This window comes from Heloderma suspectum, chromosome 4 (genome assembly GCF_057233095.1).
Source record: "Heloderma suspectum isolate Gila_16-S chromosome 4, 16-S_ref, whole genome shotgun sequence".
NCBI classification, from domain to species: Eukaryota; Metazoa; Chordata; class Lepidosauria; order Squamata; family Helodermatidae; genus Heloderma; species Heloderma suspectum.
In genome coordinates this window covers 144,889,058-144,909,060 of record NC_139461.1, presented here as the reverse complement: position 1 = coordinate 144,909,060, position 20,003 = coordinate 144,889,058, and the positions used below count along the sequence as shown (strand labels likewise).

The 20,003-nt window shown below is 45.0% G+C and overlaps 1 protein-coding gene across 2 annotated transcripts in view; it reads left to right on the top strand.

The window, feature by feature from the left end:
• The first annotated feature begins 1,746 nt into the window (after nucleotides 1-1,746).
• The window catches only part of SORCS2 (sortilin related VPS10 domain containing receptor 2), a 220,225-nt gene continuing 201,968 nt past the window's right edge, over nucleotides 1,747-20,003 (top strand). For both annotated transcript variants that reach the window (XM_084850779.1, XM_084850780.1), the window contains exon 1: nucleotides 1,747-2,638. In XM_084850779.1, the coding sequence (XP_084706905.1) occupies nucleotides 2,369-2,638 (270 nt within the window). In that variant the 5' untranslated portion in view covers nucleotides 1,747-2,368. The remainder of the gene's footprint in view (nucleotides 2,639-20,003) is intronic.

The window sequence follows — 20,003 nt, the reverse complement described above, 5'->3', positions numbered from 1 at the left end:
TTGGACCACAAAATTCCGAGTGAGCCAATCCAACCAAATTCACCAGTCACACATTACTAGATGGGGGTGATGCACTCAACCATAACACTTCCACAGAAACCATATTCCAGTACCCATTCCTGGTAATAGTCCGTATTCTGGAAGATAGCCTGAAATGCCAACTTTTGAGTGGGCCAAAGCAAGAAATTCACTAGTCATACATAACTGTATGGGAGGCAGGGGTGTTGTTAGGCACTTAAAAGATTCAGGGCCCAGGCCTGTGGGGCAGGGATCTGCATAAAATCTGCATATGCTAATTTATATCTGCAGATTTAGAAATAATTACTAGGATTATTTAAATTTCATAGAAGGCAAAGCCAGCCAATTAATTTCTCATCCAAATAATCTCACATAAAATAGATTATTCAGTTAATTTTAACTCCGCCCTTGATCATCCCAAACCAATGGAAAAAAGTTTTTTTTTCTAAACTTAACTGCCATACAGGGAAAGATTGCAGGTGTGTGTGGGGGGATGTTGCTGCAAGTTAACCCTTCCCTCCCCTGCTGCAATCCCCCTTGAAAATTGCCCTATGCATGGCAATTAAACTAAGGGGGGGGGACTTCCATTGGCCTCAATGGACACTCAGGGCTCTGTGGAATATTCTGGAATAAGGCCCAGAACACTAACTTCTGAGTGATCCAAACCACTCACATCCACCAGTCACACATGACTAGATGGGAATGCTGACCATATGTACCGTTTTAAATGGGACAGTACCCTTTTTTCATATTTCCCAACCATCCCGACATTTTAATATGTCAATTTTGTCCTGGTTTCTTTTGTAAAAAACTGAACGCGTGTATCATAAGGCTCTATGCTAATCAATGCGTGCAGTAAAACTACTAGTGTGACGAAAGAGGAAGTCCCATTTCCTTTGTCCAGCCAGGGCCAGGCTTCTTGAGCTGGCTACGATCAGACGCCGCCCCCTGGCTTGCCTGCAGGGGCGGGGAATTCAAGAGGCGGTCGCTAAGCCCCATTCAGCGTGTGGGAGCCAGGAGAGTGAGTCTTACAGTTATTTCTACCACCATTCCGCCCATAGAGATTCATTCTGCCCGCATTCAGTTTGATTAGGGCTTTTCAGACTCATATTTCGGTTCAACAGGCTGTTAGCTATTTTTTAATTACAGCAGAACTCTCTGCTGTAATAAAAACCTCGTCCCGTTTTTGTCATCCCAATATCTCGTTTTTGTCTCAAGGAAATATGGTCAGCCTAGAATAAGCCACAAAACTTCCACAGAAACCACGTTCCAGTACATGTTCTGGGCAATAGTCTGTATTCCAGAAAATGAACCGGAAAGCCAACTTCCAAGTGAGCCGAAGCAACCACATCCACCAGTCACGCACTTCTAAGGGTGCAATCCTATGGGGATAGGCAGCTGCCTCTGAACTTGGAGGCAACCGCCTATCCAATGCAGGGCAGGAGAAGCACGAAGGGGATTGTCCCCTCTGCGATTCAGCGGCCCTGCATTTACGGCTAGACAGCTGATTTCGGCTGTCTAGCCGCAGGAAGGCGGAGCAGGGGAAGCAGCTGCCGGACAACACGTAAGGTGTGTCATACTGGCATTTCTGCCTTCCCTGCCCCAGAACACCCCCTGCAACGCCCTTTTTCGGCAACTCCACGCTCCTGACTAGAGGCCACAGGATTGCTCCCTAAATGGGAATGATGCAGTAAGTCATAAACAAACACCACACTCATTGTTGGAATGAAAAGCTACTTTAATGCTTATTACAATAATATAACAGAACCAAAACAGTCTAAAAAACGACAGAAATGTACTTCAGCTCTTAGCCACGTAACATCTGACATCATCGAGAGGAATCCTATAGCCTCTGGGAGAGGACTGCTCGGAATCCCCGTCTTGAGGTCGGAGACGGCCGGCCCGCGGCGGCTCTTGCACTGTGCCATCGGGGGAATGGCTCTCAGCTGGCGACGAGAGATTTTGGGGCCGCGGGGCTCACTCGCAACGGAGGGGGCGCTCCAAGTCTTCAGACCCGTCTGGCGGGGGCTGCAACACGGGAAGAAGGAGGTCGTCTGCCGGCGCTGAAGGGGCGCTGAAGGGGCGCTGGCGCTCGTCCTGCGGCGGGGCTGCGTCGCGCCCGCGGGGAGGGCGCCCACTCCGGTCCGCTCGGCTCCCGCGCTCGGCCAGCCCCAGCGGCCGGCCGGCAGAGGGCGGCGCTGCTCCGCGCTGGGCGTGGAGCCCCTGCACGTTGTTTCCCACGCAGCGCAACAACGCGACGCGCCCTCCGTCGCGGGCTCAGCCGCTCCCTCCTCTGCCAGACTCGCATCCAAGCCCGGCGGCGGCGGCGGCGGCGCATCGGAGGCCGAGCATGGCGCCCGCAGCGCGCCGGGCCGGCGGAGCGCGCGGCCTCGTGGCCGCGGGGCTGCTGCTGCGGCTGCTGCTGCTGGCGGCGCTTGTGCTGGGAGCCTGCTGGGGCGGTCGCCGGAGACGGAGCAGCCCGCGGGCGGCGGCGGCGGGATGGCGGGGTGGCGGCGCGGGCGCTCCGGAGGCGGCCTCCCTGCTCAGTACTTCCTTCGTCCTCAAAGGCGACGCGGCTCACAACCAGGCGATGGTGCACTGGACCGGCGACAACAGCAGCGTGAGTGCGGGGCTGGGGCGGGTGCTCGTCTCCCGAGCCGGGGCTGCCCCGTCCCCACGCACCTTCCTTCCTTCCTTCCTTCCCACGTCCCAGAGCCACAGCGCGGGGCGCGGGCCCCTCCCTGGCCAGCCGGGTCCGCGCTGCGCCGCCGCGGCGCGCCCCGCTGGAGAGGGAGTGGGACGCCCCTCTGCAGCGCTCTTCCGAGGCTGACGTGGGGAGGCGTGGGCGCCTTCTTCCGACGGCTCCGGAACGCAGGAGTTACGGCGCGGCCGACGGGCTGCTTCTCCGGGGGCCTTTGGGGACCCCCCGGGCCCGCCAGATGCCTCGTTCGCAGAGCGCTTCGTGCATCTGACGCGGCGGAAAGGAAGCTTCACGCGGCAAAGAGGGTGATCCCCCAGGTAGCCGCGCCGCGCCGCGCCGCGCCCAGGTTGCCTTGGCAGACGAGCTTCTTTCGCGTCTAAATTGGGTCGAGACAAGTTGGAATGCTGCGCGGGACCTTTTGAAAACAGCGGGGGGCCCATAGAAGGTTACAGAGAAACAATGGGAGACTCCCCCCCCTTCGCTGTCGCCCCCCTTTGGGGATGCTCGACGCTTTCAGCCCAGCTGCCATCCCTCATAGCCGGGCATTGTCTTTCCAAAGGCCAGAGGAAACGAAGTTGGTCCCCTCAGGATCCTTCCAATGGTAGTTGGGGGCATCCCGCTGGCCTCCCATATTGTCACACGGACAGGCCACAAAGATCCGCCCAAGAGCTCGATGCCTGCCCACCACTTCCCCAACGTCTTCTCAGAAATGCCCTCTTTCCCAGGGGGCCTCCGGAGTTGTTCAGCTCTTTAGGAGGTGTAGGGCTGCATTGGGAGCTCCCTCAGGCCAAACAAATAAAATAAAATAAAATTCGCTGGTTATAAAGGCATTGCCCTGAAGTGCAGGGGTGAGGAGGGCCCTCCTGGTGTTTCCTGTGGCGATACAATATTTGTATATTGTAAGGACAGCGTGAGGGAGGGGAAAGCAGTAAGCACCAAGGCATCTAGGAGGTGCTGAGGCCCTGGGAGGCACTTGGGCAGGATCCCACCCAACACTTTGGGCCCAGTGAATAGTCTGGGGCATACACTGTTGGATACAGACCTGATCACTACCTGGATGAGAGCGTTGGGTTCTCTGAGGAACATCAGGATATGTTAAAAATAATAAAACAAATAAACATGAACTCGGTATATTTCTACTACCCTGAGCTCCCTGGAGGAAGGGCAGGATAAAAACATAAGTAAGGGTGAAATCCTATGCATGTTTAGACAAAAAAAAAGCCCGACAACTCCCTGGCTAGGGCATGCTAGGAGTTGTTGGACTTTTTTCTGTTTAAACATGCATAGGATTGTGACCTCAGTAAGTAAAGGACTCACACTCTCTTACTCTCTCTGTAAATACTGAGGCAATCATCATAATTTGTGGTTCTCATGGAGTCCTGTTGCTATTTATGGGGCTCCAAATGCCTCCTATATATTGTTGTAACACTGCTGTTAATACATCTCACTGCATTCCTAAAGCCATACCAAAAGACAACCGTCAGGTGTAGGGGAGCTTTTAACTCCATCTTTAATAATGGTATAGCACTGTCCCTCTACAGTGCTAGAATGTTACTTTAAAGAAAAAGTATTATATGGGATATAGTGCTATACCCCAGTAATAATAATTAAACAAAAACATTTCTGTATATTACGTTATAGGGGTATAATGCTCCAACACTCTTTCATTTAAGCGTTATTTTCATTTTTTAAAATAGCCAGGAAAGTGTTTTAATGCTAATTAAAAGACTGATTTAAAAATTAAATGTATGATAAAAAATGGCGCCCACAACAAAGGGCTTAGTGCATGTGTGCTGAGCTCTGATTGGTTCAGCTGCCAGATAAGCCACTACTCATGTCAAAAGCACCTTTAAAAAGATGGAGGAGTAGTGCTAATGGCACTGGTGTTGATGGAACATAGTGGCATATAGCTACAGAAGATGCACAGTGTGTTAAGTCAATTGCAGTTCTGAATGTAGCTTACAGCGGAAGAGCAATCATCTATTAGTTCTAGGAACTGATAGTGATGGCAAAATTGCATCTCCTTGACCAACTTCCTAGTGCATAGAGAAAGCAGGAAGGGAACACCCCTACATACACAATAGCAACAATAGCATTTCTTGAGTGGTGGTGGTAGGATTGATTGGGGAGACAGTCCTCTGAAAGGGCCTGGTGTGTTCATATGGAGGCTGTTGATTCCCAGAGGCTCAGGGTATATTTGCACCATTACTTCGTGTTCACTTTTGTTTGTTCTTCATTGTTGGTTATCATTTGTTCCTCTTTGTTCTGTACTGTTCACTGTGGATTGATTTTAAATCATCAAGGAAGAAGACAGTGTAATCATTGATTTAAATTCATGTCTCATTTTGTAAGCCACATATTTCCTGCGCAAAAGTACATTCTAATACTTGAACTTGCATAAACTAGGAGGGTGTAACCCTCCCGTGTTTTCCCACTGTTTCTTCTGTCTTTTTTCTTATTGTAGATAATCCATTGAGAACGAAAAGACAGAATAGCTGCACGATGCCTTCTCATTGGTAGTGCTAGGAGTAAAGATGTGACGGCCTAGGAAAAACCTGGAAAAATTAAGAAAAAAATTTCCCTGTTTTTTTCCGCAAGGACCATTTTTATTTTTTTCTGAAAAATTGAACAGTTTTGGTTTATGAAATATTTTCTTTTAGAATGGAAGACAAAGTATTTATATATTGTTACCAAGCTTTTACTCCCCCCAAAATGAGTTCTAAAACTATGTAATAAGAATACTTTTATAGAATGACTGGAGATGTAAAATGTCTGCAAATAATGAAGCCATAGGGAAAAATATTTTTAATCCTCTTTGTAAGATTCCCAGCATAGTTAGTTCTTTCATTCCTTATTAAAGTTATTGATCTAAAGTATATTTTACTGATAGACATTTATGCTCAGTTTCCCAGCATGTGAGTAGAGTTCTTGACATTATTCTTAACAGTAAATGTGCATTCTTGACAGCTTGCGTTTTGTTCTGTAGAGTCCTGTGTTTCTGGTGTTGTAGCAGTCATTTAATGTAGTTCTAACCTATTCAGACAATAATTACAAATTTACTAACTGAGTTTACTTTTAACTGTTTTTTTAATATAATGATAATTTTATGAACAAACTAAGTCATACATAAAATAACTTTAGGAACAGAAAGGCTGCTTTAAGCAGCCCTTCCCAACCTGGTGCCCTCCGGATGCTTTGGACCATTGGCCATGCTGCCTGAGTCTGATGGGAGCTGAAGTCCAAAATATCTGGAGGGCACCAGGTTGGGGAAGGCTGTCTTAAAGCAACAAAGTGACTTTAGATCTGTAAAGAGTGCTAAAAAAATAAGTATTGCTTATTTTTCAATTTTCTGAAGATTTCCAATTTTTCCAAAACACCCCAGGGGGAAAAAAAAGTTTTTCCCCACTGCCTCAAAATTTCCAGAAATTTTATATCTCTGGCTAGGAGACCTCCATCTGGGAGCACCCTTAGTCATGCTTTAGTCACATTTAGATCACTGGGACAAGTTAGTCATGACTAATTGAAGCCCTGTTGATTTCAATTGGACTAAATTATGACTAACTTATAGCACAATCCTGTTCATGTCTGTTCAGTGGTAAGCCCCACCAAATTCAATGGGGCTTACTCCCAGGTGTATAAGATTACAGTGAGGCTTGCTCTTAGGTAAGAGGGCATAGGATTACAGCCTTAGTTTGGAACCAACCATTTATGTTTAAGAGACTGTGGGTGCAATCCTATGGATGTGTAGACAGAAAAAAGTCCTACAACTCCCAGTGTTCCCCAGCCATTCCCCATGCTGGTTGGGGAATGCTCGGAGTTGTAGGACTTTTCTCTCTCTAAACATCCATAGGATCGCACCCTATGGAAGTCTAAACATCCATAGAATCGCACCCTATAGTTGTAAAACCTAAATTCAAGGCCCCACATTTGCTGCTTAGTTTCATTTTATCTCCGTTGTATAGAAAGCATACAGAAATAAGCAGTGATATCAGTATTATTAACATATTGAAGGAAGAATTTGGCAAAATCCAACTGTGTTTATTTGTCATAAGTGTTTAGGCCTTATCCATTGTTTCAGACAAGGAAAAAGTTTTCTACTTCAGCATTTGACTCATAGTAAGATTTCATAATGCTATGTAGCATTGTTGTGAAAAAAAATGAGGCTCATTGCATACATATATACACACGCAGTTACCTCACACAGTCATTTGTCACACAACTAATTCAAAACTGGAGTCTGTCCAATGCTATGTTTTGATTAAAGTAAACATCTCAAAAATGAACAAAAAAGTTTCAGCTTAAACCATATCTCCATATCTTATTTGCCTATTCCCTGCCCTCCCCACATCTAACTAACTGAGCAGTCCTAACTGGGGTCGGGGGTGGGGAATGAAGTTGCAGATCCCCCGCCACTTCCAAAGTCCTGCTGGCTCATTGCCCAGGGTGGGAGCTGTGTGGTGTAGCAGCTTTGCTGGCCTAGCTGAGGGCCTTGATCCTGGCTCCTCTCAGGGAAAGGGAGGGGCTTTAGATTCCAAAGCTGACTCCAACTGCCTCCACCTTGCCCCTGGAATTGGCTCCTACCACTGAACTTGAACTTTATGAATCATGTGATTCTATGTAGAAATTCTCAAACAGAGGTGTATGAAGTTGAGATCATGTTTCTTAGAAGTATCTTCTCTGTAGAATGATCATATCCATCAGTGTTGCTGGAATTTTATTTATTTATTCTGTTGCTGGAATTTTATTTATTTATTTTAAAATGTACGCTCCATCTTTATTTGTAAAGAAAACTCAAAGTAGCTTACAAAAAATCATACAATAAATAAAAAAACTTACAATGAAAACAGTTCAAAGTACTAAAATCAATGTAATATGTTGTAACCAAGAGAGTTAAATGCTTTTTAAGGCAAGGTTTTAAAATACTGTCTTAAGGCGCAATCCTATGCATGTTTAGACAGAAAAAAGTCTTACAACTCCCAGCTTTCCCCAGCCAGCCATGGGGAATGCTGGGAACTGCAGGACGTTTTTCTATCTAAACATACATAGGGTTGCATCCTTAGTGCCTTTCATACCTACAAAATGCTTTCCAATAACTATAAAATAATCTACAGTATTAGGCAACTGCAATTCCTTTATATGTGTACAATGCTCAAATCCTGTTGCCTGTTACTGATTCTTCTGTCTTCTGCAGCATGAGAAAGAAACTTTTCTGTAGATATATATATATAGATATATATAGATATATATATATATTCATACACCCCCCCCCCAAATGAAGAAACAAGCTATCATATGAAAGATTATGCTTGTTTCATTCTGTGCAAATCTTAAGTCTATGTCGAGGAACCTACATTTCTCTTTCATCATGCTCTGGTAGGGGCAACCAAAGGAGCCCCAGCCATTGTCTCTAGCTTGCAGCTTGAGAGAGGGCAGTTGTATGGGACTTCAGAGGTGTCAGCACAGTGAACAAGATCCCCATCACCCTCTGCAGTTCCAAGGTAGAAGATGATGTTGGGACTGACCATTTTGAAGGTGGCCGGCCAAGGCACTTACAGCATCTCAGTTAGCCAGTGCCCCAGTGAGTCCCAGACTTTCCCTCTGTTCCCAGAGGTGGACATTGGCGATGGCCGTTTTGATAGTCTAGTCCCTTGGAGTGCCTCAGCCAGTCAGCAGCAAACAAACCCTTACTCCCCTCCCCATTTCCAAAAGTTTGGAGCTCAAGGAGCAGGAGATGGTCCCTGATCTCCGACACAGGTAAGTGTGAGGTCAGGGACTAATGCCACAATCTTATGCATATTTATTTGGAGTAAGTCCCATTCAACACAAGGGGATTTACCGCTGAATAAACATACATAGGATTCACTGGAGGGTAGAGGTAGGGTCCTGGTGACCATACATTTTAGCTTGATTACCAAGGCTAGCCAAAATTTGTGGACTCATGGAGATCAACCTGAAAGTTCAGAATTAGAAGTTACTGATTTTTCAGAAACATTCTGATTTGAGAAAGTTGAGGTAACATTTTCAAAGATATTGGGTTGGATCCTGATTTAGTCATACTTGGAATAGATCTGTTGAAATCAATGGGCTTATATTAGTCATGATTAACTTAAGTTGCTATCTAGGGGCCAAAGGATTACTCTCCCCTAAAAGCATTAAGCTTGTTCTCCAGGAATTTGTCTATGAAACATTAATATCTATTAATTTAATGTCAATTTAATTAGCCATGACAGCTAAATGGAACTTCTTCTGAGATTATATATCTTTAAGACCATACATCTTTAAGATATATGGTGAGGAGAAACAATTGGTAGGATTGTTGTCTTAATGCCTGTGGGCATTCCAGAAGCCTCTAATGGTTGGGAACAGGATTCTGGGCTAGATGGACACTTAATCTGATCCAGCTGGGTTGCTGTTATCTTAAATTGCTAAGCATGATGGTGGTGATCTTATTTATTTATTTATTCATTACACTTTTATGCCACCCATTACGAAGAACTCTCTTAAGTGCTGTACAAGCACTGTACCAACTCCATCTGATATGGCGGCTGCACCCCTATCTCCCTAACCATCAGTAGTTCATACCCTGGTCTCCTCTTGCCTAGACTACTGTAATGTGCTCTATGTGGGGTTACCCTTGAAGACAGTTCAGAAGTTGCAGCTGGTGCAGAACACGGTGGCCCACCTGATTAAAGGCAGCCATCGGTGAGATCGCATCACTCTAGCGCTGAAGGAGTTGCACTGGTTACCAGTTGTTTTCAGGGTCCAATTCAAGATGTTGGCATTGACCTTTAAAACCCTATATAGTTCCGGCCCAGTCTATCTTAAGGAGCACCTCCAACAACACCAGGGACACCGCTCAATGAGGTCAGCCTCGATAGGCCTTCTGTCTGTCCAATCAGCCAGGACAGCTAGGCTGGTGAGGACTAGGGAGAGGGCCTTTTCTGTGGTGGCCCCACTTTGTGGAATTCCCTCCCTTGTGAACTCCACCATGCCCCCTCTTTGATGAGCTTCCACCGGGCTTTAAAAGCCTGTCTGTTCAGGTTGGCATTTGGGGTGCGTTAGGGTTTCTTAGAGCAATGTTGTTTTGTTATGTTGTTTTGTTCAGTTGATTATGTAAATTCATTGTATTTTGTGTTATTAGTATTGTACGCCGCCTAGAATAGCCAGGTAGCCGGCCAGATGGGCGGCTAATAAATCTAATTAATAAATAAAGTAAATTATAAACATAAAACACAAAATGGTAAAACAATGATAAAAACAGCACATAATAAAACCAGCAGCAAGGAGTACAAACAATGTAGCACATAAAGCCAAAGTAAAATCAGCAGCAAAAATAAAATGGTTTGAAGACCTAAAAGCACTAAAACAGTTCTTAAAATGCCTGGGAGAATAAAAGGTCTTTACCATGTTGGCTGGGGCATGCTGGGAATTATGGGACTTCTGTCTGTCTAAACATGCATAGGATTTCAGCCTTAGAGATTTAGGAAAAACAGAAAGATGTTTTTCTGTCTAAACATGCATAGGATTGTGCCCCTAGAGGTTAAACCAGCACTTTGAATTGGGCCTGGAAATGGACTGGCATCCACTGTAGATGGCAAAGTACTGGTATAATGTGATCATAGCCTGTCCCAGTTATCAGTCTAATCAACCTGTTTTAGACTAATTTAAGTTTCTGGAGCATTCTCAAACGCAGCCCCACATGTAACACATTGCAATAATCCAAATGATGGAATGCCCTATTATCTATTATATTATCAATTATGAATATTCTATTATAAAGAGGCAACCAGAAAAGTTGATCCTTCTTTATGGATGAATGATCAATTTCATTATGTTTCAAAATTACTTTTAATCTGGCCAATTCACTGTACAGGTGATTGAATGGGTGATTTTTAAAAAGAGAGATCAGTCTTGTCAGTGCATATTCAAAAGACTCCCTTCCTTGGAAGCTTTTCAGCCCTCTTTTTCTTTTTCCTGGCAAGTTTACCTAGATTTCTCTGTGCTGCTTCACTGTGGCAAAATAGCAGACCCAGCACTTTCTCTCTTTCAAAGCAAGAGGATTAATGGGTTGGTTGGTGTAAAAGTACATATTGAATGAAGAATTCCCACTAGGAAATCAGTCACTGACTCAAAGAAAATAGCTTGAAGAGAAAATGGAGGAGGAAACCTGTATTGTAGCGCTTGCAGTTTCCTTGTGGATCACTGCTTGCAGAGGTTTTGTAGTGGCTTCAATGTTAGGTTTTGTAGTCCCTTCTCAGAGATTTTAAAGCCTACATGTGATGCGTCTGGAAAAAGATACACAAAGAGAGGTGGATTGAACCTCATGTCTTCAAGGACCAGCTGCTAAAATGCAAAACTTAACCAAAGAATGAAAATGTGACCAAAGAATGAAACAAAGTAAGTGGCAGTCGCATTGGGCAAAAACCAATGTTATGCAAGTGGATTTCTGCTCATGCAACAGGAGTTTCTCTTCTCCCACGCCTGCAGCCCCTGCTCATGCACCCAAATCTCCTCTGGAAGGTCCCCATGCCCTCTGAAGCAGATTTGGAGGGTGCTGGTGGGGGGCAGGGGCTGCAGGGGGAAGGGGTAATTTGCCTCACTAGCAGTGTCTGTTCCACTGGTGGAAGGACACCACTGGATACAACTGAACAAGCTCTTATCTCTCCTGCTCAGGATCACTTTGAACATTGTTTCTTACCCAGAAAGCACCTCCATGTTGAAATAAGCGTGATCACTATGGGCAGATTGACAATTGTCATCAGTGATGTGGGGTGGAAAATTTTCTGTTTCATAACTTCATTAAAAATGCATGTATGCCAATTGCAAATACAGTATTATACAAGCATGGCAGTTTCAAAGTTGTAATTTTCAGGTAATTGTCCCTAGCAAGTATGTGAGAGAATCCATATATCTCACTGAAATACATGTATGTCTCAGTGTGAAATGGAACAGATAAGTTGTGGCAGCGAAACTGAAGGTGCCCCAACAACCTCAGTGGAAAAGACTTGAACTCTGTTGAAATAGATGACCGGTTGTCAGCATGCCATGAGCATTTCTTTGGGTTACCAAAATTAGTGTTTCAACTGTTTTCAGTACCTTTATTTGTTTTAAATATAAACAATGTTAGGGAAGTACATGCTATTGTCTTTACAATTTTACAAGTATTCCAATAAAAATTCTACATAATATAACATTTCAGTCACATTAAGTGTGCTTTAATCCCCCCCCCCCATATTTCAGGTCAAATACTAGTGATGTATTGGGACATAAAATTAACATGGGGTACTTTTTTTTAGCTTTGTTTACTAAATACAAGTAAAGTAAACATGCTAAATTACATCTGTCTAGGGTATGGGCGGGCCATTTGTGACCCTCTAGATGTTTTGGCCTACAATTCCCGTTAGCCCTAGGCAGTATAGCCAATGGTGAAGGATGCTAGGAGTTGGTGTCAGGAGCACCCTAGCTCCCTTTTACAGTCACCTCCAATAGCCAACTCAAGACACAGACGAAAAGGATTCTTTTCAAGGCTTTATTCCTTTTATAACTTAATGACTGTTTCAGATGCTAATTACCAGCGACTAAGCAAGGAACAGCCCTGGGGAAAGATAGCAGAGTAGCCTAAGCTCCAGGTAAGGCAGTTGTTCCCCGTTTGAAGGAGAATCATGGGAAGACCCTGAACTTATGGGCTAGGGAGAGATCCTCCCTCTTTCCCTTGGGTCCTCGGGACGGGACCGTTGCTTGTGCGCCAAATGAGCGCTACGCCTCCTTTCCGCGCCCTCCATCTGTCGTCGCTCCCTGCGTCGGTGCCGAGCGTCCAGCAAGCCCCCCTCCAGCGCTCTCTCGCTGCCAGGGTCACTGTCTATCCCAGGAATGCTGGCAGGAGGAATCTCTGCCAGCTGCTGTGCTTGTGAGAGATAAGCGAGCTCCTCTCCCACGGATTGCTGTTCCTCCTCAGAATCAAAACTGCTCTGGGGTCCTATTGGCTCAGTTTCCACCCTGACAGTTGGAAGCCAAAACTTCTGGAGGGCAATAAGTTGCCTGTTGCTGGGCATCAGAACATTTTCCAATGCAAACTGAAAGATTTGCTATGCAAGTGATCCTAATATGCATTGGATTTTTTTTCCGGAAAATTTTCCAATTCAAAATTTTCTGGAAAACCCACATCACTGTTTGTCATATGTGACTACGCAGCTTTGTTTTCTCTACACTGAGCTGCTTTTCATGGAGTGGAATCTAGTAGGGCAGCATACAGCATGTCCTATTGGTAAAGGACAACTTATTCTTCTGAAGGATGACGTCATGTTCCATTGGCTCCTGTATCGGAGCCGCTATCAGACATGGCAACCTCCGTGGTTCCATCGTCGATCTCTTCTCAGTATCCACTTCTTTCGGTACCGACAACTCAGTCAGCTCACTCAATACCACCAATGGAAGCATCAGTGCTTTCTGTATTAATTCCACTACTCACCATGCTACCTCAGGTAACTAAACTTGTTAGACCCACTCAAGCCACCTCATGGTGTCCAGCTGCAGGCACAGTCGGGCTGCTGTTGTCGCAAAGCACCACCCTGAGCCTCCAGCCCCAATTGGTAGCTTCTCTTCCATTGGTTCTGAAAGATTATCACTTGAACTCATATTTTCCGCTTGCCCCTTCTGATTGTCATGTGTGACTATTTACACAGCATGCGTTTCTCTACATTGAACTGCTTTTCATGTAAACTCTGTGCTCAGTATTCTAAACGGCTGTAATGGGAAAAAGCAGTCAGATTAATCTGCCATTAATCAGGATGTAACATTTTGTTGGTTAGTTTCCCCAAAGCAACCCTGAGTGGAACTAGGAAAGCTTAGCTCAAATCTCCTCCTCCTCTACCCAGTTGGGTGTTCAGACCATCACACTGTTGATTCTAAGTAGAAAAGGACACTTTGACGAAACGGATAATTGGGTCTATTTTGGTGGTGAGGAATTTGAATTCAGGTGAACAAGTACTGTTATATTACTTCAGAGTGTCTAAAGAAGAAATGACTGATACGATAAGAATATTGCAGAATATGAAATGTTGCTGCTGGCTAACTGAAAAGTCTAACATATACATTATGCAGATGTATAACTCGTTCAGAAATGACAGACAAGAGAAATCTAAGCCTGCGGAGAGAACCAGCCAGCTAGTCACTAAGCAACTAGCACTGAGGAGCAAGGCTACCACCAAGGCACAGCTGCTGAGGGGAAGTGGCGCAGTTGTTGAACCAGCTGTGTGTAGGGGGCAGGGGAAAACTTAAAAGCACTGGGAAACAATGAAATTATAAATTACCTCATGCAGAGCTTCCTTCATATTTCAGACAATGTTCTCAGCAGGTTGACTGATTCTCTTCAGCCAAGAGTTCAAAATGTTATTTTCAATCCTTCCTCTTAGAATTTAACAACATGCAACAAAACTCTGGCAGCTAGTTTCCCTAAGCAGAAGCAACTTTGGAAGAGGATACTTTGCAAGAGAGAAGGGAGGTGGAGGAAGGAAGTGCTTAACCCTTCCCCAGCCAGCTTATTTCCCCCAGATCTCCCCCTCCTTGAGCCACTTGTACCTCGGTTAGGGTTTTGGAAATATATTTACCTCACAGTAGGCATGTCTGTAATCTTGTGGGGGAGGAAAAGCAATGTTGGGGTTAATGGGAAAGGGTTAAGCATCCTGTTCTGTTTCTGGCCTTAACTGAAACATTCAATTTGAAAACATGCCCCAGCATTCTCTGATATTTCAAGGATTGGGTGAAAACTGGGATATTTCCAGATATGGATTTAACCAGTACAGGTCTCAAAAGGTTGATGTAGTACTGGCTAAATGGATACCCCTGGTGGCCACGTACTTACAGGTCCAGGTTAACATAACGGGCAGCTGATCAGCACCCACAGCCAACAAGAGGCTCTGAGTTCCTGCCATTGGCAGGCAATCAGTAGCAAGAATGCCTGCTTGTTTGCATGTTAAAAATATTTATACCCTACTTCTTCTGAGTTCAAAGTGGCATATAATGAAAGGACCGTTAATGGTCAGCCTCCTTTAAAAAAGAAGCTCAATATGGCTGTTGTATTCACTGAGAGATTCTGCAGTGAAGGCATGGCACTGCTGTTGGAAACGAAACAGCAGGGACCTTCCTGGGTTGGAGTGGAGTCTTTCTTGGAGCCAAGGCTCCATGGTTCTCCCTGCTGCCTCCCCCAAGGTTTTAAAGCTGCCAAGACTTTTCTGTTAAAGATCCTGAGTGACTGACAGAACTACAATTCTGTATTATACTGTGATTGTGGAAGGCGCATCTTTTACCAAAGGCTGATTAGGATGAAGATGGATTTGGCATATGGTATGTTACACAGTTACTGCTATGTTTGCTGTTTTACTCTGTTTTTATGATACTTTATAGTGTGTTTTGATTACTTATGTATGCTGCTTTCTTTAATATTGACACCAAGCCAAATAATGCTGTCTTCCCATGAAAATACATGCAGATCGTTGTTTTACAATTACTATAAATACTCATGCATTTACTTCCTAACTATTTTACATAGCATTAAAATAGAATATAGTTCAAACATGTTGGATTTATTAATAATGGACAAATTAACACAGGAAAGTAGGACTCAAAAAGGGAGACAGAAACCTGTTTTTTGGAAGATTGGTAGCTGGTAATCATGGATTTGGAAACTGAAGCTCTGGACTGGGACAAGGGAGTAAAATATAAAATGATGTTCTTCATGGTCTCTGTGCATCACATATATGGGCTTACATGGAGCCTTGTTTGGGAACCTTCTATAGCTGAGGAATTTTTTGGCTGGAACCTTCCCCACTGTCCTAACATGGATATTTGTGGCGGGTTCCTGATTGTTCCCTCAGTTCTCTTTCAGCTACCATTATGGCAGCTTCGCTGGGAATCTTCTCCATCATTTAGCTTCCTTCTGAGGAAAGAAATTTAGACACGTTGAGGGTTTTTATTAGTTTTTCCTTCTTGTCTTCTATCTTGTATTTTTCTATCTGTTATTTTGTAGTTTATTTTCTTTGCGATAGTTGCAAGACCTGAGAGTTTATCACCCTTTCAGAAACTGTGCTCCTCATGGGAGCAAAGTTCCCGCCACAGACAGCCATTCTCTGTGACTGATGTGTCTCAGCAAGGGACACGAGTAGACTCCTGCTCTTTCTGCCAAGCCTAACCTAACAGGCTCACAGGAATTGTTCATCCAGGCTCCACTCACCTCCCTAGGAACAGGCTTTGAAGGCAGTGGATAATCCTAGATGTAGTTAGGGTATCTTCACCTGTTTCCATGGCCAAGGGCCTGGGGATGCCTTATTCAGCAAAAGACAACCCCCCCCCCCCGAGGCATTGAGGCCATTGACAACCCTAATGTCGTTTCCTTGGGGGCTCTTACTTTGCCCTCAAAGTTGACTCTATAAGCCTTAACGGCTGCCCATACCAAACCTCCTACACCGGGTCATTCACTTAATCTGATGGTAGCAAAGAAATTGTCTTAACTGATGAGAACTCGGAAGCCTGGCCAGGTGGAACCAAAAAATAAGAAGAAATCGTCTTTTTCGGGTGCAGTGACCACAGCATCTCAGACTAAGGACACAACACAGAATGATTCGGTACCAGAGGCACACCAAGTATCTCCTTACCAATGCTACCTCCACTACTGCTCTTGCTGATACTGATCCTCAAGAAATTGTCTCACGGTCCTATGCCAATAGTTACTCAGAGGGAGGATCCTTTAAAATCATTGCTTCTACGTCAGAAGGAGAGATTCAAGAGGTATCACCAGTTCATCCTCTACATCAGAGATGGGACGACAGGTGCAGCCGTTCCTCTTCATGATTGGATAGATACACCGAGTCAAGAGCAGGGTCCCTTAACTCTGTGTATTTGGGGTGCCAGAACTGGGACAGAATGCACAGGAGATCAGAATAGCACAGCCATCTTAGATACTGGTCCCATTTCCCCTTTTCTGACTGGGATTAGAGATCACCTCCTAAATGAGACCCTCCTCCACAGCACTACTGTCAGGACAATAACCCATGGAGATACGGAGCAGAGTCCAGTAGGGCAGCATACAACATGTCCTATTGGTAAAGGACAACGTATCCTTCTGAGGGATGACGTCGTGTTCCATTGGCTCCTGTTTCAGAGCTGCCGTCAGACATGGCAACCTCTGCGGTTCCATCGTCGATCCCTTCTCAGTACCCACCTCCTTCAGTACTGACAACTCAGTCAACTTGCACAATACCACCAATGCCTTTACAGATAACATTGGCATCTATGCCCACCCCCTCTCTGCCACTGATGGAAGCATCAGTGCTTTCTGTATTAATTCCACTACTCGCCATGCTACCTCAAGTAACTAAACTTGTTAGACCCACTCAAGCCACCTCATGGTGTCTAGCTGCAGGCACAGTTGGGCTGCTGTTGCCGCAAAGCACAACCCTGAGCCTCCAGCCCCAATTGGTAGCTTCTCTTCCATTGGTTCTGAAAGATTATAACTTGAACTCATATTTTTCACTTGCCCCTTCTATCTCCTCAATGGATATAGTTGAAGGGAATCAAGACCCTCCTTCCCTGGTAGAAGTTACAAGGCCATTCTCAGAACAGGTTCTCCGTATGGCTTGTTCCTTGAGACTCAAAACCCATCACCCAGTGGTTCCATAAAAGGATCCAGTGTTTGAGGAAGTACAGACTGGAGCCTTTTCTCTGGTGGTAATTCCATGGCTTCTAGCTCTCTTGCAAGCGATCCAGCAATCTTGGAAGGTTCCATCCTTGGTAACACCAATGTCAAAATATTTGGAGCAGATGTGCAAGGTATTGGAGGCAGCTGCGGGGTTCTTTCTTCGGCATCCTACCCTGAACTCCATTATAGTTGAGATGTCCCAGGAAAAAACTCAAAGGTTCACGCCTCCCCTGTAGACAAGGAGGGTAAACTTTTGGACTTAATAGGGCACTGCATCTACTGCTCTACTCTTTTTCTCTACTGGGCTTCATGCTCCAGATCTATCACTGGTGCATTCCACATTGCATCACCTTAGTTGCAGTACATATTGCAGAGGTTGACAACTTCCTAGTGGACTATCTAAGTCAGACTGTTTCAGCGTCACACGAGTGGACACAAGCAGCATCAGTGGTCTCGGACCTTTTTCAAAAGTGAGGCACATCACAAATGAATATGTTTGCCAGGGCAGACAACAGCAAGTTCCATTGCTTTTGCAGCAGAGTTGGGGTGGACTTGGTCTCCCTAGGGGATGCATTTTTATACCACTGGAATGAACCATTCCTCCACCTTTTCCTGCCTTTTCATCTCCCCACAAAGGCCCCGGTGAAGATAAGACTGGAAAGAGCGAACTGCCTACTGTTCACTCTATGGTGGCCGAGGCAATCTTGGTTGGCACTCCTTCTCCACCTGTCAAGCGGGGAGTATGTTTGTCTGTCATCGATTGTAGCCTTACTTGCATGGGAAGACAGATTCATCACCCAGATCTACTTACACTATACTTGACAGCATGGAGGATTTGGTGATGACCCCTTCTGTCTTTCTCCTGGAGGTTCAGAAAGCGTTCAGTGTGGGAAGGACACAATCCGTGAGGTGGTCCTATGCTTGTAAATGGACATCCTTTTCACATTATGCATCTTTACATGGGTTCAACCTCGTTCAAAGCCTGTTGCACCAGGTTTTGCAGTTTCTGCTTTTGTTATGTGATAAAGATGATATTTTTCTTCTTTAAAAGTTTATCTAGCAGCGATTTCAGCATTTCATCTCCTGGTAGATGGGGTCTCAGTTTTTTCTCACTACCTGGCCAAGCATTCCTTAGGGGTGTCTGGAATCTTGCCCCTCCGATCCAGAAACCTATTCAGACATGGAGCCTGACTGTTGTGTTACAGGCTTCATCAACTAAGCCATTCGAACATTTAACCTTCATTGACCTGCGCTTACTGTCCTGGAAAATAGCTTTTCTGGTTACAGTGACTGCTCGTTGGTCTAGTGAGCTTTGTGCCTTGTGTGTGGTCCTGCCTGGTATGTCTTTCCATCGAGACAAGGTGGTCCTTTGTCCTGACATTAGGCGTTCTGAAAGTTGTCTTGGATTTTCATCTGAACCAGGACATTGTGCTACTTGCTTTCTTGTCTTCAACCTTGATGGCACATGAGACTACTCTTCATTCTTTGGATGTTTATCATGCATTGGTCTTCTGTAAGTCTCACATGGAGCAGTTTTGCAAGTCTCCTAGTTTATCTCTGTGTTGCAACAGGCTGTGCAAGGGCCTGCTGATGTAATCTCAGAGGTTCGCCTCATGGGTTGTGAATATTATCAAGTTGGCTTACAATCTGTCCAGTGTCCATCTCTAAGATCCTATCCATGTACATTTCACCAGGATGATGGCAACGTTGGTAGCATTTGCTAGAGATGTCTCTCTCCCCGAACCTGGTTGAAACCGCCCACCATAACTCACTACAGACTGGATGTCCATACAAGGGTTGACTGCTCTTTGGGGCGTGCTGTCCTGTCAGCAGTTCTACAATACTCCAGTAAGTCAGCTTGGTACTTGCCCATATGTGTGATGCACGGAATCCACAAAGAAGAAAGACAGGTTGTAACTGTAGTTCTTTGAGTGGTCATCTGTGCATTCACACAACCCAGCCACTGTCCCCTCCTTGGTGTCTACATGATACCAAGGTTCCCTTTGGTTCCAAGGCTGCTCTTGCAGTTTCAAGGAACCGAGGGAATAGGTGGGAACCCACAACGGACATGCATGCTAGGACGGTGGGGGAGAGTTCCTGCCAAAAAATCTCTCAGCTATAGAAGGTACCCAAGTGAGGCTCTGCACTGGTGCAGAACCCATATGCACTGTCTATTCTGGGTTTTTTGTGTGTTTTTTTGCATCGTGGGTCCACTAATTATTTAATTATTGTGGAGTTTTTACAGTTACTTTGAGCCCTCTTGCTCCAAGTTATGGAGAAAGTGTGGAAGTTATAACCACAGACTCTTAAACCAGCAGGGTGCAAAGTTCAGTATTATGTCTGTTCCTCTAATCAGTGGTTCTCAAACCAGTGAGTCTCAGCCCACTTTCAGGTAGGGATGTACGGACTGTATGAAATCCACTCTGTGTTTTGCGGATTGTCAGATGCCTTTTGATCTGTTGTCCTCTCACAGACGGATGCATTTTTTCCCCCGTCACAATACACAAATAATTATGTAAGTATTTACGTAAGTATTTACATAATTTACCTTAGTACATAATATTTAGCATATTCTCCCCCATTCCATTCAAC